The sequence below is a fragment of the Pholis gunnellus genome (assembly GCF_910591455.1).
Source record: "Pholis gunnellus genome assembly, chromosome: 11".
NCBI classification, from domain to species: domain Eukaryota; kingdom Metazoa; phylum Chordata; class Actinopteri; order Perciformes; family Pholidae; genus Pholis; species Pholis gunnellus.
The window spans coordinates 3841406-3866062 of record NC_136538.1 but is presented as its reverse complement, the minus strand read 5'-3'; the positions used below and the strand labels follow the sequence as shown (position 1 = coordinate 3866062).

At 42.8% G+C, this 24657-nt stretch overlaps 1 protein-coding gene across 2 annotated transcripts in view; it reads left to right on the top strand.

Annotated features, from left to right (window-relative positions):
- Positions 1-9340: 9340 nt before the first annotated feature.
- vrk2 (VRK serine/threonine kinase 2) overlaps positions 9341-24657 on the top strand; it is a 19542-nt gene continuing 4225 nt past the window's right edge. For both annotated transcript variants that reach the window (XM_079168410.1, XM_079168411.1), the window contains exons 1-9: positions 9341-9480; positions 10573-10729; positions 11117-11172; positions 13376-13445; positions 14532-14619; positions 15945-16053; positions 16237-16329; positions 16925-17057; positions 24408-24528. In XM_079168410.1, coding sequence (XP_079024536.1) covers positions 10600-10729; positions 11117-11172; positions 13376-13445; positions 14532-14619; positions 15945-16053; positions 16237-16329; positions 16925-17057; positions 24408-24528 — 800 coding nt within the window. In that variant the 5' untranslated portion in view covers positions 9341-9480; positions 10573-10599. The remainder of the gene's footprint in view (positions 9481-10572; positions 10730-11116; positions 11173-13375; positions 13446-14531; positions 14620-15944; positions 16054-16236; positions 16330-16924; positions 17058-24407; positions 24529-24657) is intronic.

Genomic DNA, 24657 nt, shown 5'->3' with positions numbered 1-24657 from the left:
TTATATTCCTCAAACAAGGCAACAGTCTCAAATTTGGCAGACACAGTTGTTTCGGTTTTCGGTGAAAAAATATTGCCATCTCCAGCTCTCCTGGAAGCGGTGGCCTACGTTACCGACTTTCCTTTTTTTACTTGCCGTAGCCATGACAGTTCAAGGGTCAGAGCCAATTTCAAACAGCCAGACAGTTACAGAGTGGTGCTGCCACCATGAGGTAAAAAGAGGAATTGTATGTTGAATTTGTATGATTTATTCATTCCGTTTTGACTGTGCTGGCGGGCCATAAATAATTTAAGACAGAAGGCGCGGGCCGTATAAAATCTGACCTCGGGCCGTGATTGGCCCGCGGGCCGGACTTTGGACATGCCTGGCCTATAGCATCAACCAACAACACAGAACACACTGCGCTTTGTTTTCCAAAGTTACTTCAGTTATTCAATCTTCAACTTTCCGCAACTTGGGATGGTAACTGCAAAGAACTGACACTGATACTCTTTGCAACTGGGGAAAACAAAAGCACTATCCTCTTCCTGTTTTGGTGGCGCAATAGTTGACGCACTTCTTTTGTGCCATAAATGGAGCCCTGGCTTTCCCGGGGGGGATCGTATCTAGGCAGTGTGGCAGACAGAATTGCATAGTGAATGCAAGGATTATAGGGAACGCTGATGGTGTCATTATTCTGTAGCTATTACTTTTTTCAATTGACATTTACTTCATAATTATGAATTAAAGCAAAAAACATTGTTCAGCAAGGAGGCATGCAGGAAAAAACGTTTTCTTCAAGAATTTAGGGTAACTCGGACATCACAAACTAGTAGTAGCTAATGGTGACTTTGGGTTAAAGGATGACTAGGTGGCCCTCACAAGATTCAACTGTGATCCGTTGACCGATCTGTCGGGCCAACAACATTGGTCTGGTACATGGTCCAGTCTGAGTTGTGCACCTCTGATATGATGGATGTGATGCATTAGGATTTTATTGCAGAATCGATCCGTACTGGTTGTTTATGACAAGCTTCTAAACTGAATCGACTCCAAAGCAACATTTTAATCGATTTTTCACATATTACTACTACTACCAATAAAACGAAACAGTCAAAAATATCTCATTTAGATTTAGGGTTCAGTTCAAGTAGTATTGAAAAATCCTCTCTACCCTCTCAGTGTTTTGTCTTAGGTTAACCCAGTGGTTCTCAAACCTTTTCTGTCACTCCCCACTTTGGAGGAAGATAAATGTTCACGCCCCACCGCCCCAACTAAATTGTAACAAAATGGTCCATGTTGAACTTTTATTGAAATAACAACATTTTGTGACTCCTCCATCTGTGCTTTTTCAAATAATAGAATAAAGAAAATTGCAATCACTTTCAAGTAAACCAGACTGCTCCATCAGACAAAAACAAATACAATGTGCAATCACTTTGTTAGAACAATGCAAATAAAGTTCTATCTGTGCAAAAAATAACTAATATTTGGCAAAGAAATAGCTTATTGTGGCTGCAATTAACCTGTTTTGCACTGAATATCTTTTCAAGATAATAACAATAAAGTGAAACCTGTGAAAAACTAAACAAGTTCAAATATTTAGCAATAAAGAGTTTTACTGAGTTTTACACTGCATATCTTTTCAAAACAACAATAATGTGCAACCTGTGCAAAACAAAACAACATGAGTGCAGGTATGTGTGAGCCATATGCTCACCAGGAGCATTAATATTTTAAATATGAGCTTTAAAATGTAGCATTCTGGTGTACTCTGGGAAGAAAATTAAGTGATAAAACATTTACTTTAAGCAAAACACTAATGTATTATTCAGTTATTAATCAGTATTTCAGCTGATTAATAAAAAAAAGTTTTAGTCATATAAAAACAAAGATAGCAAGAGTAGCGAGAACCATCGCCTGTACAAATAAAGTGATTAGTTTTCATTACTGTATGGCTTCATATTAACTTCTACTGTTACTGTACAGCTGTTAGGATTGTGGCCAATATTCTATTTGCAATTAATATGCATTCAATCCAGTTCAATTATTTAAATGAAAATGATAATCTACTCTGGCTAAGGTAGCTTATCAAGAGTAAAATAATAGCTGTGATTTAACTGTACTTGGGACGGTTAGTCCACTGTCTGTGGTCATCACAGTGAACAGCGTCTGCAGTGTGATGTTGTTCATATCTTGTTGCTGTACTTTATCTCCTTGGAGCAGAGGCTGCATTTAGCATACTCTGTCTTATCAATGTCTTTAAAACACTGTGACAGCAGGAAGCTGTACTCACGTCTGTTTAGACCTCCACCTTTATCCAGGCCCAACTCCACCTTTATCCAGACCCAGCTCCACCTTTATCCAGGCCCAGCTCCACCTTTATCCAGGCCCAGCTCCACCGTTATCCAGGCCCAGCTCCACCTTTATCCAGGCCCAGCTCCACCTTTATCCAGACCCAGCTCCACCTTTATCCAGACCCAACTCCACCTTTATCCAGACCCAGCTCCACCTTTATCCAGACCCAGCTCCACCTTTATCCAGGCCCAGCTCCACCTTTATCCAGACCCAGCTCCACCTTTATCCAGACCCAGCTCCACCTTTATCCAGACCCAGCTCCACCTTTATCCAGGCCCAGCTCCACCTTTATCCAGGCCCAGCTCCACCTTTATCCAGGCCCAGCTCCACCTTTATCCAGACCCAGCTCCACCTTTATCCAGGCCCAGCTCCACCATTATCCAGACCCAGCTCCACCTTTATCCAGGCCCAGCTCCACCTTTATCCAGGCCCAGCTCCACCTTTATCCAGGCCCAGTGCCACCTTTATCCAGACCCAGCTCCACTGACATCTCAGCCCTGCGTCAAGCTGCGCTACACAAATAGCCACCTCTCTCTGAAGCTCTTTGACCTCATCATCTCATCAGTATCTGAGACTCATGTTTCGTGGTCATAAAAGTTATTATCACGTCTTTTCCTCCTAAATCGCGATAATGACAAACGTTAACAGTCCACAAAGTTCCGCATGCAGTGGACTTAAACTTTAACGGAGGGAAAGACGCTGTAGACATCTTAACGCTGATTGGCCAAGACTCACACGTCACATCAAAGATGTTTTATTGTGAAGATCACCACATCACCTTTTCTCCTCGTCTCACCCCCTGGCTGGCCAGTTGACCCCCCCCCCCGAAATAAACTTGGATCTACACGATTCACATGGATGAAATATTTTGATTCGAAACGGCGAATTTCGCTGAAAAGCGACAAGTTTGCAGGTATGAATAAAGTTCTTGAAATAAAAAAATTCTGCATTTCCCCCTGTGCCCCACCTGCAGTACCGCTGCGCCCCACAGTTTGAGAAATACTGGGTTAAACACACCAGATGAAAAAGTCACAAGTGCTTAAACAGTTGAATTCATTGGGAGGAGGCTGCCGAGTGGATGCAGATTAATTAACAGAAGTGAGCGGTCGTAGCATCGCAATGCAAAGCCGCACATGCGTCTTTGTTCATGTAGCACAGCCTCCTTGATGCAATGGTTGCACGAAACAAAGCAAACTACAGTTAAACAAGTCTCCAATTTCCACTCGCTGGGCCACATCAAGAAACGTAAGGACCAAATTATGTTTGGTTTGGGATTTTACATTTCAATTTAGCCTCAGGCCTGGAAGCCATTAAGGCCTAATCTGAATCCTGGTCAGTGCTTGCTCCCTGGAGCAGAAAGTATGGTTTTATTAGCATCAAATCATACACAGCATTGAAAGAGCACACACACATACACACACTGGCACAGACCCAGCCCACGTCCAATAATGGCGAAGCAGTATCTCATTACAGGCCATTACATTTGTATTACTTTCATTTGAACTGGCGATACGTCTCATATTCATAGCCGGAACAAAGTCACAACATGACATGGTGACACAGCTGCATGATGGGAGCTGAGAGACAAGGCCGGGAACAAATGATTCATAAAATGAAACCGTTTGTGGTTTATGACGGGGGGGGGGGGGGGGGGGGCAGGGTGTCTGTGATTTCTGACAAAATGTAACTCCCACTAATGTGCTGACATGTGTGACTACTGTAAGTGATTAAGCGCATATGTTTTGAGTGAATTTTGTGTTTTGTTATTTTATTGGCACCAAAATGTTAATGTATAAGAGCAAGCAAGACGGTGGGAAAAAAAAGATGCTAAAGAGAGTAAAATCCCCTCCATCTCTTAGGCACAACCTCCATACTGAGGGTCTCTTGCTGATGGACACAGCACATTAACTGGCTCATTATCAGCCTCCCACCATATGGACTCTGGCCGGTGTGGGTCAGGGCCGCAGACGCCCCGATCCACGCCCCCCCCCCCCCCCCCCCCCCCCCTCTCTCCAATTAGAACAATTATGCCATCTCCATCATGAGGGCCGGTTACACAAAATGATGTCATGCCCTCGCCAAGATTGGTGTCATCGAGCCCAGACAACGAGAGGCGGTGAGAGAGGGGAAACCGCAGTGTCGCTCGGCAGGCGCACGGCCGCGGGCTCACAGAGCAATTACCCCGGGTGAGAGGTGGCAGAGTCGGAGGGGGGTTGGGGGCGGGAGAGAGGATAGAGAGGTAGAGGGCAAGTGAAAAGAGAGAAGACAACAGGGAGAAAATGGTAGATAGATGGAGGCAGGCGAGGGTTAAAACCCGGACCACAGCGAGAGCTTACAGTATCAATGAAGTTAACATCTGTGACTTTTGGATTGATTGGGTGTGAGTCTGAGGTATCCCTACTGGACAGGGACAAAGAAGTTAAGAGTCTCTTTCAGTGAAGAACTGGTTAAAGGAATAGTTCAACATTTAGGAAAATATGCTGCAGAGCAAAACAGCTAGACTGGTTATCTACAAACTAAAAGAAACACACCTACATACAACTCTAAAGCTCACTAATGAACACATATCTCATCATTTCCAAGGGGCGCTGCCCAGGATACCTGCATGCACACAACGATTAACATACACACCTGTATTGATAATTAGAATAAAAGACTGGCAGAAATAATTTCATTATCCATATGATTATTTAAACCTGCAACCTCGGAGAAAACAAAACAAAAGAGAAAAAGTTACAGCATCAGCTAGAACATTCGCAGCAACATTCGGGCAGAGGAGAACCACAACCAGGAATGATCCGGGCAGACTGTCAGACCCCGCTGCAGTCAAATATTTTCGAAAGAGATCCTGGCGCTCGGAAACACTACCTGATTTGTCCACGGAGACCGTCAAAACCAACACAAAATGAAAGTTCCTCGTAGGTAGCTTTGAGATGTTATTAATGATGCAGACGCCAAGACATCCAGACTTTTAGTCCCTCTTATGCGTCAAGCTCAAAACTCCTTGATCCTACATTTCCCATAATGCAATCAATTAAACATTTTTGCAGTAGATCCTTCCTGCCTCGTAAATACCCACGCCACACATCCAGTTTCTAACGCAGGTCTTTACGTTGTAAATCTGTCGTGTCAGAGCCCCAGCTGAAAAAAACCCCAATGACATCAGAGTTATTTTTTCAGACGTTTTCAGAGCCACAGAAGATATATACAGCTGATTGTCATGTGTGGAATCACTGGTGGGCACCTTAAAGTGCAATTAGATATAAGCTCAGTTAATAGCAGGTATTCAGACACCATAGGCTCTATAGTGCAATAATTAGGCCACATTCATTGTAAGTGTTGTTCCATTGATCTTCAGACAAACCAATCCGATCTTTCAATCCAAAGCAGACTTACTTTCCCCACAAATTTCCTTATCACTGTCTCATGTTCAACCAGTGATGTTTTTATTTTTCTTCCCTTCGACGCAGAATCCTTGAGTCTTAAATTAGGCCCTGAGGGTGCCTGGAGATCGATTGGCTCACTGCAGGTGCACGCCGAACAGGAGCAACAAAAGAAGGGCATTTTCCTCCTCTCCTTTCATCGGAATAAAACAAGCTTGATTGGGAGCGAATGAGTGGAGAGAAATGCGCTGGTTCGTGCCCACCGCCGGTTCCAGCGCTGCATTCTTGTTCCTGCGGCCCATGTTCATTAGCCAGGCACGGTATTGACCGTGTTGTACGGCAAAACGGAGATCAAGCTGGGTTACAACGGGGACGACTCAATCCCCGAAAACAAACTGCTATCGATTCGTGTGAGTAAGTAGCATACAAGAGGCAGCTTTGAGGGCCCAGTCCCACGTCAGAATCCCCTGCCTCTACTTTCATTTTACTGCACATTGCTGCCCTTATTGACTATTTGGAGTATTGGATGGACAAGGTGGGAGGTATGGATGAAACCCACAGCAGTCTGATAACGTTTCACAAGGCTGATACACAGCAGGGTATCTTTTTAAAACTGAAGTTACCTATAACATCAAGACAAGACATTAAGAAACACCCAGAATTTCACTATTGGCAGATTGTAAATTCCTCTGAAAAAAAGCATTTAGACCATTTTAAGATGTTACAACCTACTAATGAGTTTGTTTCATGGGAATGATACGCTTTGTGAAGCAGGGTGACCCGCCGTTTCAATGGTAGGGAATAATGTTGCCTTTAAATGAAAAATGTATTTGGAATATTACTGAATAATGAAACAAATGAATACATTTCTATGCAGGGGCAGACTTCATATTATGAGTGAAGGACACAGCCTGGCTGTAAACAGTATTTATTGTGCTCAGAGAATAAAATGACAGTGATCGATAAAAAGCACAGCCTCTGTAGCTTAGTTGATATTCAAATGGTTTGTGTGAGATTTCTTTGAGGGGTTTATTGATGTTTCGTTGATATGTTCTTTAATGAAAATAATTTCATTTTAACAGGTTAAATCATGCCTTTTCAGAGCTGCCTTTATGCTCTTGAAACTACTGTAGAGCAGAACCCAATGCCATCACTTCACACTGTGGCAACTTGACTGAATTTAGGGATCATGACACTGAGAAAACCTATTATGCTGAGAATCGTGACAATTATATCAATGATTTTACACCAGTTATTAAATGGAATTTGACGTAACATACAATATTTTTGAAGAACACCTTTGGATACCAGGGAAAAACTTGCACCAAAATATGAACAAATTATCATGCGTGTTGGAGATGAAGATACAGATGTGAATACACAGCATATTATGCAAATCAATGGATAATAATAATAATTAAAGCTGCGAGCAGCAAGGAACGGGCCCTCGCATCCTCCCGCACATCGGGGGTGCCGGCAGGACTCCGGTCTGCGCGTCCGAGAACGTCCGCGACCGTCGGACAGCGCATCCGCGAGTGAGACGTTTTTATTCCCGCATTGGACCGCCTGATGCTGGAAATGATGCTTTGCAAATAGTCCAATGCTTCATGTATCCGCTGCCTGGCGCTACAGAACACGTGTAAACATGCATTATGTAGCTCTATATCAAATGTAAACCACATTGTGTAAAAGTCATGTAAATCGGATGGTGTTTATCACAAAATGCAGATTTCCTTTCGCCAGCAGGTGGCGCTATGAGTATTAGTGAAAATTAGCTTGTAGACATCCTCAGGCCATGAGTGTTATCAAGTTTGTGAAGCTTCTTTTTCATGGCGAATGATGCGTTGCCACGGCAACAGCGTTAAACAAAAACTCAATATTCACGATGATGCATTATCAATGTGTTCAGGCTTTCCTTACCAAATTTGAGACTGATTTGGTCAACTGTCTAGAAGGAGTAAATAAAAGTATAAAATGTAACATTTCCTTTTGCCAGTAGGTGGCGCTATGAGTTATTGAAAATGTTGTCATTGGTGTATGCTCAGGCTTGAAGTAGCATCATGCATATGTAATTTTTTGCAGATTGAATAATCAAGGTTCTTCCATGAAAACTCATGAGTTTGATAACTTTTCATCACAAAGGTCTGAAGAGCATCCTGACCATATTTGAGGTTGATTCCATAAATTCTGAGTTCGTTAAAGTACAAAGATTGAAAACTGCGAAAAGTGACAAAAAAGCACAACATGGCGGGTTTACTGTAGCACCCCCTAGTGGTTGACTGAAATTAAAATGTCAGGGTATGTTACAGGATGCAATGTGCACATATGCTGCAAATTTGGTGATTTTAGGACAAATGGTTGAGAAGTTATGTATATTGATATATAAGCCATGCCCTTAAGATGTGTATTGGTCCATAGCTTGTAAACGCAAAGAGATATCAGAAATCTCTGATTGAGAACCCAAGACCAAAGGACTTTCCTCCAAGTATTACAAATAATGATTATATTCACAATTATGTTAGTTTGTCCAATTACTTTTGAGCCTCTGAAAATGTGGATGACTATGTAAAAGTGGCTGTAATTAAAGCTGAAAGTCTACACTTCAACCACATCTTGACTGATTAGTTTAAAATCCATTGGAGTTGTGTAAATAAGCAAAATTAGAAAAATGGTGTCATAGTCCAAATACCTATGGCCCTGACTGTATATATACACATACATACATACACACACATACTGTATACAAATATACATATACACACATATACATATATACTGCATATATACATAAACACACACAACACACATACATACACACATATACAGTTGCACTCAAAATGCTTCAACCCCCACCGCAAATCAGGTCCATCCGCAAAATCTAAAAACCCCAACTACTCCCAATAAACAACCCAAATAGCTCAACACAACCAATGCCACAAGCGGTCTCCTCAAATCCAACACAAAGTGCCACCACCAATGAACACCGCAGTCCCAAAACCACTTAACCTCCCCATGACAAGCACCTCCAGTATCCAGCAGAGCACCCCTTCGCTGCCACGACCCGATGCAAACGCGACACAGAGTCAGTGCTTCAATTAGAGAACTACAGTCTCTAAAAACGACTTATTATTTAGGGATCTGATATTTAAAAGACTGAAACTAACAGGCTTACAGGGTTGACAGGGTCCCTTGTTAAACCACAACCCTGCTTGGTTACGCCCCGCCCTCAGTCACTAAGTCATTATTATGAGATGCTAAATCACTATCTCATAATAATGAGATACTATCTCATCTAAGTCACTATCTCATTATTATGAGATGCTAAGTCATAATTATGAGATAGTAAGTTATTATTTTGAGATAGTAACTCATAATGAATTACAGGATCTGTATTTTTTCCTCACTGTGGCGGAGGTTTTGAATAAAGCCATGATTTGACATTAATAATCCAGGGATAGCGTTTAATTCCTCCAATGTAGACTACAGCCACGGGACCTTTCACGAGTGCATGACATGTTTCCCTATTGGCTAGTGAGTTGTTGAGAAACTTTCTTCTTGCATGTTATTGGCTGTGCGGCGGGGAGGGCGGGACAAGTTTCCGGAAGTGACGCTTTGTTTCTGTTTCTGTTTTAAACAGTTCAGGGAGAAGGCTACCATTCGCTGTAAAGTATTAATAATTAGGACAGTCTATCGATACATTTCTACACTAAAGACTCAACTGACGGCGTAACGAGACTGTACGGCTGGAGTTCCTTCGGAGGTCGGTTCGTATTGTATCTCACGGTTCACGTCGTAAGACGTTAAAGACTCTTACTAAGTTAGCGAACGTTGCTTTAGCTAAACGTTCTGCTGGCGTCAGGTAGAACGATACACGACGTGTAGTGCAGAACCTATTTCATGTATTTAGTTCAAACTAATAGAGCCCTGATATCTGCAATATGAACATGACAATATGTATTTATTCTAAAGCTAGTATTAGTACTACAAAGTTATCATAGGCAGAACATTTCACACACTTTAATAGTACGTTACTCTCACTGTTGGCACAGTTCAGGTCATCACACACAACGTTGTACAAAAACACTAAGAAGAAAGAGTATAATGCCTTTATTAAAATGTCAATATATAAAAAAGTATGCACAGATAAGCCAGGTTATTTCAAAATCACTTTTATACTACTTTAGGGATTTATCAAGAATAGTGTGTTAATTCATTGAACCCAAGAGAGGGTTCAATGAATGAAAAAGCATCTCCTCTTTAGTGCAGGACTGGACGTGCAGCTTGTTCAGCCCTGGTAGAGAGGGTTTAAAGTGTGTTTCTACATTGCAGCATTCCACAGATGTTCTAATAGTAATCAGAGTACATTGATGTAATATACACTGCTCTCATACGGTTACGGCTGACAGTGACCGACCACTGTCCAAAAACCCCACCCTCTGGTTCCCCCTCAGGTCCCCCCTCAGGTCAACAATGTTAGCGCTATTAGCACCGTTAGCTACGAGGCGCCCGCCTGCCGCCGACATGTTGAGAGCTGAAGAGAGGCAATCGAAATGATCTTGCACCTTCTTGTAACCGAATCATCACAAACTGTGTCCAAACAAGTGTTTGCACTTAAGTGATTAGGCGTTACGTGGTATGGACGATTATTCTTTTTCAGTGCTATGTGTATATATATATATATATATATACAGGGCAATGCAACTTTACCGCTTACTTTCACTTTAGACTGATGGAGTGAGAGAACTTTGTCTGAGTGGTTTGGGATCACAGCCACCTCAGAAAAAGTCATGTTAATCTGATTTGCTTTTCCCCCCCTAGTATATACAAATATTTTCCTAAATTGTTCTTACAGATACTTTCTGAAACATTCTAAGTTGTCATGGCACCGCCAAAAAAGAGGGCGTTACCCAAACCGCTACCAGAGGGGTTCATACTGACGGACAGTGAGAAGAAGAAGTGGAGGCTGGGCAGGATGATTGGTCGAGGTGGCTGTGGGCTGATCTATCTCGGTAATGAACCCAGACACAACACTCTATACACAGTCACAGAACAACTCACTCTCTTTCTGTCAGACACACACACACACACACTTCTCTGATTGATCGCTTTTCCTCTTGGTTGTGAAAGCTGCTCACAGATCAGATTGCAACAAGACTTTCAACTCTCCAACTTGTCATTTGTTTTATAACAGCTCCTTACCCCTCTAATCTCAGACCTTTTCAATTTGCAATAACTGAACATTTAACATATCCATTAGTGCTCTATACAGTGGCTTGTTCATTTCTTCCTGGTTTTGGTTACAGTTACAAAAAAGCAATCCACAGAGCCTGATGTAGTCCAGCAGTTAAAACTTAACTGTATCACAACTTTCTACTCTGTCTCCTGTTGTCCCAAAGCCTCCCATGATGTGGACAGACCTGTTGCTGCAGACACTGACTTTGTCATAAAAGTGGTGAGTACATCTGGGCTGCACACAGACAGCTCATCCATCTGCAACTTGATGCTTTTTTTGAAATATGAGTATATACTGCAAGATGCTCTTACTGCACTCTTTCCTGGAAGCAGAAATCAGCTGTACGCATGTAAGTAGTGTTCATGGCACAGTGACGTTTCCTCATCAAACATCACGTGACCTAGTTAAACGTCACTGTGAGAAAATTGCAACAGATGATCAAAATGAAGTTTGGACGACACAGCAAAATGGAACGTTAATTAGTGCAATGGTCTCTCCTCTCTTTGGCACATGCGCTTCTGTTGAGGGGAAGTAGAGCATCCTAAGCTAGGGCTAGGGTGCATGGATGCATCACTTGACGCAGCACTCCATCACTCTTCCTTCTTGGTGAAACAGCCCTCACATAGCCTGGAGGTGTGTTTGGGCTCATTGTCCTGTTGAAATACAAATGCTGGTCCCACTAAGCCCAAACCAGATGGGATGGCACGTCGCTGCAGAATGCTGTGGTAGCCATGCTGGTTAAGTAGGCCTTGAATTTTGAATAAATCGCCAGCAAAGCAGCCCTACACCATCACCCCTCCTCCTCCATGCTTCACGGTGGGAACCACACATGTAGAGACCATCTGCTCACCTTCTCTGCGTCTTACGAAGACGGAACCAAAAATCTCAAATTTGGTCATCAGACCAAAGTACAGATTTCACTGGTTTGATGTCCTTGTGTTTCTTGGCCCAAGCAAGTCTCTTCTTCTTGTTGTTCTTCCTCAGTAGTGGCTTCTTTGCAGCAATTTGACCACGAAGGCCTGATTCACGCAGTCTCCTCTGAACAGTTGATGTTGAGATGTGTCTGCTACTTGAACTCTGAGCAGCATTTATGTGGGCTCTGCTCTGAGGTGCTGTTCATTTGCGGTTTGTGAGGCTGCTAACTGATGAACGTATCCTCGGCAGCAGAGGTAACTCTCGGTCTTCCTGTCCTGGGGCGGTCCTCGTGAGAGCCACTTCCATCATAGCGTTTGATGGTTTTCACGACTGCACTTGAGGATACATTCAAAGTTCTTGAACATTTTTTTGTTTACCACATAATTCCATATGTGGTCCTTCATAGTTTTGATGTCTTCAATATTAATCTACAATGAAGAAAGAAAGAAAGAAAGAAAGAAAGAAAGAAAGAAAGAAAGAAAGAAAGAAAGGAAAACCATTGAATGAGAAGGTGTGTCCAAACCTTTGACTGGTACTGTGTGTGTATATATATATATATATATATATATATATATATATATATAGGATCGTTATGTGCTAAGCAACATCAGGCTTGTTTAAAAAAAACAGGAATTACAATCCATGTGTACTCATTCAAACCGTTTCAGTGCAAAACCTAAACAAACATTTAAATTCCAGTATATAATGTAAATAGTATACAAACAAATAATTTAATCCCATTTTTACCGATATCCAATCCAGCTGTTTGAGTCCGTCTCTCTCTGTCAGCACCTAAAGGACTCCTGGAGTAGAAGTACATGAAGTACATGAAGTACATGAAGTACTTTTATGCTCAGCAATGTCCAGCCTACATATGCGGCCTCTCAAGATTTTGGGAAATTCAAATTTATCGAACATAATAAATTGACTTCCGTGACCACACTGTTGTATTATCAAACATTGTTAACACGGTAATATTATAACAATTATGTATCTTTATATGGAACCCTGTTCCTCTAGTCTCTGTGAGAGGATCTGACAGACTGACAAAACTATCTGTGCATGTGTACTATCCTCCATCTTTGTATCAAGATAGATCTTCCAATGGTGTCTCCTTCCTTCTCTCCTCTCCTCCCTTCTCTTCCTTCTCTCCTCTCCTCCCTTAACCTCTCCTCTCCTCCATTTTCCTCTCCTCCCTTAACCTCTTCTTTCCTCTCTTCTCCTCCTTCTTTCCTCTCCTCCATTTTCCTCTCCTCTTCTCCCTTCACCACCCTTCTCTCTTTCTTCTTTTCTCTCCTGTCCTCCCCTCTCAGCTGCTCCTCTCAGGTGAAATCCTGTACAATCCACAACCGCTTTTTATGTACTGCTTATTATTTAGGACACCAATGTCTCTCACAACCCCAATTTGTGATGTGTGCTAAGGCATGTTTTGGACATTTTCTCCTAGACTGGTGCTTCTTTAACCCGTGATAATGAATCTGTTCATAACGTGTGCCTTCATGTGCAGGAGTCCCAGGAGAACGGCCCCCTGTTCTCGGAGCTCAAGTTCTACCAGAGGGCAGCCAAACCAGAGAACAGTGAGTAGCACCGCCCGTCCAGCGTCCCGGCAGCTCGCTGGAGCACGAGCACGTTTGACTGATGAAGTGGCCGCAGACACAGAGGCTTTGCCGCCCGCAGCACAGTAATTAATATTAAGCCAAAGCAAACATGCACCTCAGTGGCAGTTACCCCCCACCCCCCACCCTCTCTGCTGCTTGTCTGAACACTCCAACGCCTTCGTTTGGAGAGGCGGTGGAGAGAGGGAGCCACTCACACGTAATGATGCCCGGGCCTCCGCTGAGCCCCTGACCACCTGCCAGCCTGGTTGAGAGCCAGTCAGGCCGGCTGCCATGAGCCAGGCTCACTGCTTTGTCTGGGGGCTTCTGGGTGTGTGTTTGCAGTTGTGTGTACCTCAAGACTGTAAGATTGATATTTGCACGCATGCATTATTACACTTACAAGGACAAATTGGTATTCTGGACAAAACTTTTTAGGGGCATTTATTCAGACTTTTTTTGGAAAAGGAGAGTGTTAGACTGGGGGTCGAACATAGGGAATGATTAGACTAGTTGCGATAAGTAACAACAAAAGTTCATCTAGTTGTCATCATCCCCTTCAGACTGATTATCAGAACAACTAAGCAGTCCCAGGTACCAGGGGTTCCCTTCTTTCTCAATACCACCATTTTGGTTTTGTGTTTAATATACACTGCTGAAAAAAATGAAAGGAACACTTTGAAAACACATCAGATCTCAATGTGAAAAAAAATGATGTTGGATATCTATACTGATATGGACAGTTTAATGTCTTAGGAACGAAAGGATGCCAAAACCAGTCCTGTTTTGGGGGTCGTCTCATTGTTGCCCCTCTAGTGCACCTGTTGTTAATGCCATCAACAAACTGATTAACAACCCCCTCTGCTACTTACCTGACCAGATCATTATCAGAGCAGTGCAATTGAATCCATGCCATACCCTGATAAAAGTTTGTTCCTTTAATTTTTTTGAGCAGTGTAGTTGTTGGTTTGCCTCCTGTTATTCAGTCTTCTCAGACTCCACAGGAGTGTTGAAATTGAATGTGAAGTACACATTGATATAATTATCTTTCTTCTAATCTTGTTCCAGTGCAAAAATGGAAGCGAAGCAGGAAACTGGACTTCCTGGGAATCCCAACGTACTGGGGATCAGGACTCGCTGAAGATAATGAACTCAGGTATTAGACGTTGACCATAATGCATATCTGCCCCCTTTTTAGTTTAAAAACAACCTCTGCATTTTATATTATGGGTTTGTTTCTAATATATTGCATCTTAAGATGCCATCAGTATTCAAGTGGAGGATGTTGTTGTGACTGGAGCATTTGGATCAGGGGTAAATGCACGCATTGTGATCTGCTCAGCACATCTGAATAGAGAGGAGAAGTCATGCCCCTTCCGGTGTCCCCCCATGGGACACTTGAAATCAGAAGGTCACTGTATTTTAAACGTCAATATCATAGACGATCATGCTCATTTAATCGCGGCAGCCAAAATCGTGATCGCGATTAAAATTCGATTCATTGTGCAGCCCTAACTTGATACTTGGTAAGACTTGGTTCCTCGGTAAGACTTGGTACTTGGTAAGACTTGGTACCTCGGTGAGACTTGGTACTTGGTAAGACTTGGTACTTGGTAAGACTTGGTACTTGGTAAGACTTGGTACTTGGTAAGGCTTGGTACGGCTTGGTAAGACTTGGTACTTGGTAAGGCTTGGTACTTGGTAAGACTTGGTACTTGGTAAGGCTTGGTACTTGGTAAGACTTGGTTCCTCGGTAAGACTTGGTACTTGGTAAGACTTGGTAAGACTTGGTACTTGGTAAGGCTTGGTACTTGGTAAGGCTTGGTACTTGGTAAGGCTTGGTAAGACTTGGTACTTGGTAAGGCTTGGTACTTGGTAAGACTTGGTACTTGGTAAGGCTTGGTACTTGGTAAGGCTTGGTACTTGGTAAGGCTTGGTACTTGGTAAGGCTTGGTACTTGGTAAGACTTGGTTCCTCGGTAAGACTTGGTACTTGGTAAGACTTGGTAAGACTTGGTACTTGGTAAGGCTTGGTACTTGGTAAGGCTTGGTACTTGGTAAGGCTTGGTAAGACTTGGTACTTGGTAAGGCTTGGTACTTGGTAAGACTTGGTACTTGGTAAGGCTTGGTTCCTCGGTAAGACTTGGTACTTGGTAAGACTTGGTAAGACTTGGTACTTGGTAAGGCTTGGTACTTGGTAAGACTTGGTACTTGGTAAGGCTTGGTTCCTCGGTAAGGCTTGGTACTTGGTAAGACTTGGTAAGACTTGGTACTTGGTAAGGCTTGGTACTTGGTAAGGCTTGGTACTTGGTAAGGCTTGGTTCCTCGGTAAGGCTTGGTACCTCGGTGAGACTTGTTCTTCTTTTAACAATACTCTCAAACCAAAGAGACATCTATATATCAGGAATTAGGAGCTGAGATGTTATTCAGAACTAGGAAAAGAAAAAGATGTGGACCTCTGATGTCTTACGCTTCCTCTCAGGTATCGCTTCATGACCATGGACCGACTGGGCAGTGACCTTCAGAAAATCTGTGAGCGCAGCGGTGGTCGACTGAAGAAAGCCGTCGTTCTCCAACTTGGTCGAGGACTGGTGAGATCATCTTCATGTTCTATGTTCATTGATTGTTGTATGAAGAAGCTGGATCTGGTCTGATAATGACCCCTCTTTAACCATGAGTTGAACAGAACAAACCTCTGACGTTCACTTCTAAATCATTACAATCTCCTCATCACGATTCTTGTGTGTGTATTCTCTGTTTTCTGCCTGTGCCAGGTGGATGTACTGGAGTACATTCATGAGAATGAGTATGTCCATGCTGACATTAAAGCTGCCAACCTCATGCTTGATTACAGAGACCGTAAACAGGTCAGTCCACAGGAGAGCTGCGCAAAGCACAAATACATAAGCATCAAACACTCAACACGTGATTCTCTGCTCTGCATTTCATTCACTACATCCAACGTGCATCAGTAAATACTACGCAGCAGTAAATGACGTGGCAGTGAGACAAAACAAGGGTTTATTTTTATTTGAGATTTTTAGATGAAACACTGCAGGCTGCAGAGTTTGTTCACCTTTTGACCCCCAGCAGCCCTCGTGAGTCTCCAGGTCTTTAGGCCTCTATGGAAAGGCAAAAATGAGCTGAAGAAACATGTAGTTCCTTGAAAAGTAGTCCTGAGACTGAAATGACCAGGTGTTGTGAGGTCTGCTCCATTCTACAGAATACACACTTATATATATATATATATATATATATATATATATAATAACGCAATCACGGGCGATGCTACTGTGTGCAAATTCTGAATTCCCTTTATTTCTTGAATCACTTTGGTGTGTGTGTGTGTGTGTGTGTGTGTGTGTGTGTGTGTGTGTGTGTGTGTGTGTGTGTGTGTGTGTGTGTGTGTGTGTGTGTGTGTGTGTGTGTGTGTGTGTGTGTGTGTGTGTGTGTGTCCTGTAGGTCTATCTAGCAGACTATGGCCTGTCCTACAGATACTGTCCTGATGGAGTCCACAAAGAATACAAGGAGAACCCCAAGAAGGGTCACAATGGAACCATCGAATACACCAGCCTCGATGCCCACAGAGGAGTAGGTAAGCCTTCCAATTCATGAGCAGAGAAACTGCTCACATACACAACACTCAGGTAAGCTGTTAGCTGGTATACGACACCTTCTGTCCAGTACAGAAATATTTCACGTTACAGAAGATGACGCTCTGTGATAATATAATTGTCGCCGTTAATTAAATAGTGCGTTGACGCGATACTAACGCGTTAACTTGCCCAGCACTAATATATCAAGAACCCTAGTAGCAGTAGTCTCTGTGTCGGCAACAACTGTCAAATCAAATCTAGAAAGTACACATCAATTATATTTTAACAATTATTATTCTCAGTTTTCAAATTTAACTGGATGGATTATAAAGAATAGAAATACATAAATAAATGTTCTTCTCATTTCAAGTAAAATAAAGGCTCCATCTAAAAATAAAATACACAAAAAAGAACTTTTGAAGAAAGTGCTTGATTTTAGAAAAATGAATGAAAATGGAAAAGGAAAGTGTGGCTGGAGTTCAGTTTTCTCTTCTCTTTTGTTAAATCCATTTCACGTCATAACTGTCTCAGTCAACTTTATGATAACAACCTCGACACATGTCAACATCTTGACTGGAGTGGGTATGTTTGGTGTAAACATGTGTGTTTGGTCTCATAGTGGCGTTTCACATTGGCGCATTGAATAACGGCCACGGTATCTGAACATATGAGACGGAGTGGTTTAGTAGCGCCAGCAGGAAGAATGAAGACATAAGAGTCCGTCCATTCTTTGTTAAAGCTCTGTTTTCGTGGTCCACTTATCTTCTTTTAGAGTACGCCATGTTACTTCTCCCACTGCTCTCTATCTCCCCGTCTCTCCTGTCTGTGTGCAAATCTCACTCGTTTCAGAATACAGATATTCGATTGGCTGAGTAGCATCACGTGAGATGATTTACAATGCATGTGATTGGTCTGTGTGTTTCCTGGACTGCTAACCGAGTGCCGTAAAGGCTAGAAAAGCTGTGCAGGTTAAAATAGAAGCGCTCCGCAAACATGTATAATTCTGAATTATCCATCAGTTATACGTCCGGGTCCGGATAGGACAGCGTCTGGGTCCGGACCGCGGTCCGCCTATTAGTGACCCCTGCTCTAAAACATTGAGGACAAGATCTTCCTTTGGTGCAAAAATGCATTCTGAAGTTCAGCCAAAGTTCATATGAAACTTCAGCAGTCTGTGTTAGCCAAACAAGAAGGTGACTTCCAAAGTTATATTCTTTAATCTCCAAGTTCCTGCTTTTTATAAAATTCTTCCTGGTTCTGGATGGTGTTTCCTTGCGGAGTCGTGGTGGATATGCCCTGCAATAAACCTACACACAACCACAGGACAAAGAAACCCAAAGATGTGTCTCAGACTCCTGATTTTGTGTGATTTCAGTAAGTGTAGAAAGACTAAAAAGCAGTATTTAGGTATTCTAACAGTATCTATATTAACCCAACCATAAGCTCTGTCCTTTGCAGTCTGTGTTAGTCAATACATGTGAAGCAGTCTGGTCTCTCCGCCCCGCCGCCCTCGGCTGATATTGGGAACACATTAACTGGCAAATTGCCTACATGCTCCCTCTCTTCATTGACCAATCGATTGTCCGTCCGCGGCCCCCCTGCTGAATTCCCCGGCACCGTCTCTGTTTAACAATTCCCTAATTAGCCGGAGTCATAACCTGCATCGTGTATTCATCCACCCATTAATTAAGGGCTCTGATGTCTAGTGGAAAGGGAGGCTTGAGCCACAGATAACCTCCACAAGCGCTCCGCCGACCAGCTCCGCCGTACCCTCCGGTTCGATATTGTGAGTTAGCTTCGGCTCAGACTGCCTAATCGCCGCGGTGGTGTTTCTATCAGCGCGGATCGATGAGTTAAACACGGGCAGAAAATGTCCTGTCAGCAGCAACTATCAAATGGAAGTCATGTCAATTTGAATATGATTTTGAAAAGAGTGGGAGAGAACACATTGTACAAGTCACGATCCATCAGTGTGTCTGTCATGCTATATAAACAAACTAAGAATGCATTGTACTCTGCTTATAGCATATCTCTATAATTATAGTCATAAGCACTTCTAAATATTCATAATGCTTTAAAAAATGCATCTTGTAAGGACTTCTAATGCTTCATAATTGCTGGTCACTCACTGACTGCATCAGAGCATCATAATTCCCATAAATGTAATACATTCTAATATGTTTCATAATGCATTACAACGTGATTATAAGACACTCCTATTCTACAACCTTTGGTGAAAGAGATTTATTTATTTAAAGCAAACGATGACCACCTAGCTTATAATCACATTGTAATACATTACAAAAACGTTATACTCATTTATTATATTATAATAAATTATAATACACCAGGATACTTGCAAAAATGACCAGCAATTATGGAGCATTATAATACTTAAAGTCATTATAAAAGGATTCATGTGTGAAGATTGTTATAGCTATAATTATGCAGTGCTATAAGCAGGTTATAACACATGGTAAGTATATCTATTATGCATTATAGACACAGGTGTCGTAGAAAGTGTGACCCCCCCCCATCTTTCCACCAAATGCTCTGATTTGAGCTACAAGAGTGCTGCAAGCCTGACGCAGTGAACTCTGTGTGAGAAAGAAGAAAAGGGTTCAAATATGTCTCTTTCTGGATATTGTCATCTCTACGCGGGCATGGAGATTATGACCAGACTCCGACCCGGTGCCAGCGATCCAGCAAAGATGTTGACAGGTTGCCATGGTGAGGTTCGGCTAACGCCGGCCTCTGAACCTCCAGCTAAACGGTGTAATTAGCACCATTCGGTGGGCGTCCGGCGGACAGAAGACCGCCTCCAAACGACAAGACTGCGAAGCAGAAGGGTTAAGAGTGTGACACTGAATAACAATAGGAGATAATTAACAACAACACCAGCGCGCCTCACCTTCCTGTCTGCAGCGTGAGCAGAGCGCGGGGCCCTGCGTGTTTATCTGTCGTGCATGTGTGCGTTTTTCAAGCATCCCTGGAGGGCTAATTAAGTGTGCATGTGAATGCACATCTCTGCTGTCCTGTGTCATTCCTCATATGAGGGCATTAAATACAGAAGAGCAGGCGCACAAAACACTTTTCTGAGCTTTGATAACAGCCCAGAGCACACACAGAGGGCAGCGCCGCTTAATGTAGCCGTTGATCTTTTTAATTGTTAATCTATTAGGGCGCTCTGGGAGTCCAACCCCCCCCCCCCCCCCCAGTCAGTATCACATGTATTTTTCATCTTTATTCTCCTTTAACAGCCTCTGAGCAGTGATGGAGTACTGTGCAATCTTTTACAATAGGACTTCATGCGTGCTTTACACCCACAAGGGCAAACAGACCTAACTGTTGCCATCAGTGCAACAGATAGTGGAAGTGTCGTATTTGGACCTAACAGATAACACTTGGTGCTATTAGTGCAGAAAGTCTAGTTCTACCGCTGACATTTCTGTGCTTTGCTTGCTTTGAACAAGGATCCTGTGTGTGTGTGTGTGTGTGTGTGTGTGTGTGTGTGTGTGTGTGTGTGTGTGTGTGTGTGTGTGTGTGTGTGTGTGTGTGTGTGTGTGTGTGTGTGTGTGTGTGTGTGTGTGTGTGTGTGTGTAGACCTACGTTTGATAGATTATATTGTGCCTTCATGCTGTCCACAACTCACTGAGATCCAAACTCAATGCGAGCCATGTGGTCTGGCTGATCGGATCCCGATGAGAGAAAGGTCCGATCTTGGCGCGTGCAGTTCACCGTTGTGATTGAATGACAAGAGTCACATTTAAAGCGACACCTGGCGGTGAGGGAGCATTCTGTTTGACACCAGTAGTGTTCATGTGTAGAGGTGGCAGACTCTTCATGGTGCTGCTGGCCTGAAGATGACCTTCAAATGGTTCCAGGTTCAGTGAATTGCTTCCATGGTTTTCCTTGGTTTTCATTGTCATGTCAACAGTTGACTTATTGGTCAGTTAATGAAACTTCGTTGACGTCTTCTGTTGCGCACCAAACGGGATAAAAGCTAAAAGTGTTGCGTCTAAAATCATTTTGGACAGAGACTGTTGGTTGGAATGATTTGGTCTCCTTTTGGCATTCGGTCCTACGTTTCAATAAGGAAGTGGACAGAAGTGTCTGCCACACTTAAATGTATTGTAATCAACTAAACCAGAGTTCACCTTTATCTGCCCGTTCCATGTTTATGAAAGAAACAACTCATGGTCTCTATCAGTGTTTTCTTACCACTTCACATTAACACAGCAACAGTTGGTGAGAGCTGTTGTGTTGTGTTCTACCTCTACAAGTAGACAAACCATATTAACCCAAAATAAATCTCTTTGAAGCCCCACATGGTTTTATACCCTCAACGTTGAGTCGCGTGAGGTTTGTGATGGCAGCCAACATGGCTCCTATCAAAGGCCCACCCTCTGCTATTCTCATCTTCCTCATTGATTGTCGAGCCCCCCCCCCCCCCCCCGCTGGTTTAGTGTTCCTTGCTAAACCCCGGCGTAGTTTTTTTATTTTGTATTCAGGCACACCTTGCATCATTTATTTCCTTGAAGTGATTTCCTCCGTGTGTCTTGATGGTCTGTCCCCATGCTGAAGACCCAGCTCTGATGAGCAGGATAAACAAATCTAAGAAATTGAAATGACTTATAATACACATTTTGTTACTGTGTAATCAGATTACCTCCCACTCATTCCATGTAATCTGGTTGTGTGTGGCAGTGACCATGCTTGTTGTTTAGAGCAGCCTATTGGCTGTGGAGGATCAATGCCGGCCGTGGCTCAGGGAGGACATTTCTCCCCTCTGATGGAGCCAGTCGATAGGTAATTTCTCCGGAGACGTGTGGCAGCCGTTACAGTATTGAGCTGCTAAAACTCCCCGGGCTCCACCCCTCTGGATGGACTTGGTCGACAAGTATTGATAGACCGCACGCATTAATGTAGACCCCTGCAATCACACGCTCATAATAAGACGCAGACACACTCTAGACCTGTTCCTTCAGAAGTCTCAGTACAGGGGACATCACACTGGTATCGTACACACACTTTCCCATGTCTTCATTACTTCCCTAATATTACGTTCTGTTATACCTGCCCTCCTGATCAAATCCTTGAAATGATTTTGGGTTATTATTTGTGGAAAGCCTTTGCACAGCTGATTACAGTGCTCTTCATGATTAAATACGTAGGTGTCAGTGGTTCTTCAAAGCTCTTAAATTCATTTTAGACGAAAGAAGAATTTGTCACTGCTTTACTTACGTGCCACATGGCAAGAAAGAAATGCCGAAACAGTGACATGAACCAAATTATGGATAAAAAAACAAACAAATTATTATCTGTTTTATTCTATGAATTGTTTTATTCCCTTTACCAGGGATGCCCCGCGATACCCGGTTCTAAACAAGAAGCGATAAGACGGTAGTAAACACCCTGAGGATCAATAAGGTCCGGAGTTAATGGTTCTGCTATCGGTACTTTACAAGTTACAGATCTCCACAAAGCAGCATCTCAAAGCTCCTCTCTCTGTCTCTGTGTCTTCATGCTTTACTCTGACTCCAGCTCAGTACAGCCTGAGACTCACATCATGAGCAGAGAGAAGAAACGTCCAGTAGATGCACGGAACACAATAAAACCCTCACTAGAGAGGAAACGTGTGACAAGCAGAACATCAATCTGCACAAATGTTCCTTATTTTGAAGCTGCTAGTCCCACGACCACACCGTAACAATAATAGTGTCTTTACTGTAGGAAGAGGACCAAATATATCTTTATATAATAATAATGATGACGTACTCCTCCCTGTAGGAATCTTCTCAAATTTACATTTGTTGTTGCCATCGAAATAGTAAAGTCCACAATAGTGAGTTATTTCAACATTTCTGCTGTTGCCGTTCAAGAAAGACTATTTTTTTTTACATATGAATAATAAAGCAATGTTTTTAATTGTCTTTTTTTTCTTCTCACAAAATATTCAAAAAGAACCGATAAGAGTATCGTTAACAGTACTAGTATGGATCAAATCCTAGCGATAGCCATCGCTAGTCACTACGCACAATGCATCTGGAGAGAGATGCAGGTGTGCTATGCTAGTAGCTAACGTAGCCTTGGGCAGCTAGCTGTAAGCAGAGATGAGTAGCTACAGAGGTCGGTACAACCAACACCGACTCGAGTCAAATAATTCATGTCAAAAATGTAAATCAACTCTGTTGTCAGACATTGCACAGCACAGCACACCGTACAACTGTGCCTCTGCATCTGACCCATCCTAGTATTGGGATGGGATGGGTTCTGGTGTCTTGCTCAAGGGTTTAATGGCAGTGCCCAGGAGGCCAGCTGGCAACTCTCCAGCTACCAGTCCACACTACCAGCTTGATCCTTGCAGGGACTACGACAACCCTCCAGTTCCCAGTCCACGGACCTCGTTCATTCATCAGACTCCAGCTCTTTGGAGACACAAAGACATCATGTAGTAGTACTCCCTGAAACCTGCAAGTCACTCTTTGGGACAGAGTCAAATGTCTCGCAGCTATTTGATGGATTGTCATGAAATGTGGTGCAAACATCCAGGATGAACTGTGAGAAATGTGGTGACTTTGCTATCATCTAGTTTACTTACTAACGACCAAAACTAAACTGTTCAGACCGGCTACAGCATGGCTGAAGTCCTGCTTATTGATAGTCAATCTCTATCTCTCAAGTTTAAACATTGAAATGGTTTCTGGTAGTGACTGTCGGTGTGTATCACAAGAAAGAAAGGGGTCAGACGTACACTATTGTGGATTTCTGTGACGTGCTCAGACATTACTGTGTTTTACGACCAGTCGGGGTCTATAATGGCGAGAGAGAAATATTTATTTTTTTGTTGGGTTCCTGCAAGGCCACCTGGTTTCCCAAAATAATCCGCTGTACGAAGAAATAGCCGACAGGGTCAGTTAGAGTGCTTTCTGTCTTAGCGAGGCTGGCTCATCATAATCATCCCGCTACTCTACACGGTCTAATCTCAGTGTGTCTCAGCTCCATCCATACAAACAGACGGCCTTCTTTAAGCCTATCACAGTCCATCTTGTTGGGCCAAACGAGGTGAATCCATTTATTTTAAACAGAAATCTGCTTCATCTTAACCAGTTCTGCAAACATAACTTTTGTCCAACCGTGGCTCCTCTGGAGAAAGATCTGTTGTAAAGACTAACTAGTGACGAACTATTCTTTTCATCTCAAAAAAACTAAATGCTGAGCTTTGGCCAACACGTTTGAAAGCTTTTACAGTCTTTGATGGCGTCAGGGCTAATTTATGGAGAATAGAATATCAGTGGAGCAGACTAGATGTTATTTTCTGACCGTCGTATCCTTTTGTCTCTTTATAGCTCCATCTAGACGTGGCGACCTCCAGATTTTGGGTTTTTGTCTTCTTCACTGGTTATGTGGGTCTCTGCCTTGGGATAACATTCTCAAGAACCCAACTCAGGTCCAGGAGGCCAAGGACAGGTAGGTAGTGACTGTAACGGATAGAAGACGTTCATGCCCAAGGCCTGGTGGTAGCCAGTTGCAGGAGTTTTCTTTGTAATTTTGTATTGCAATGAACGTTGTAACAATACTCTCATGCTAATAATTCCA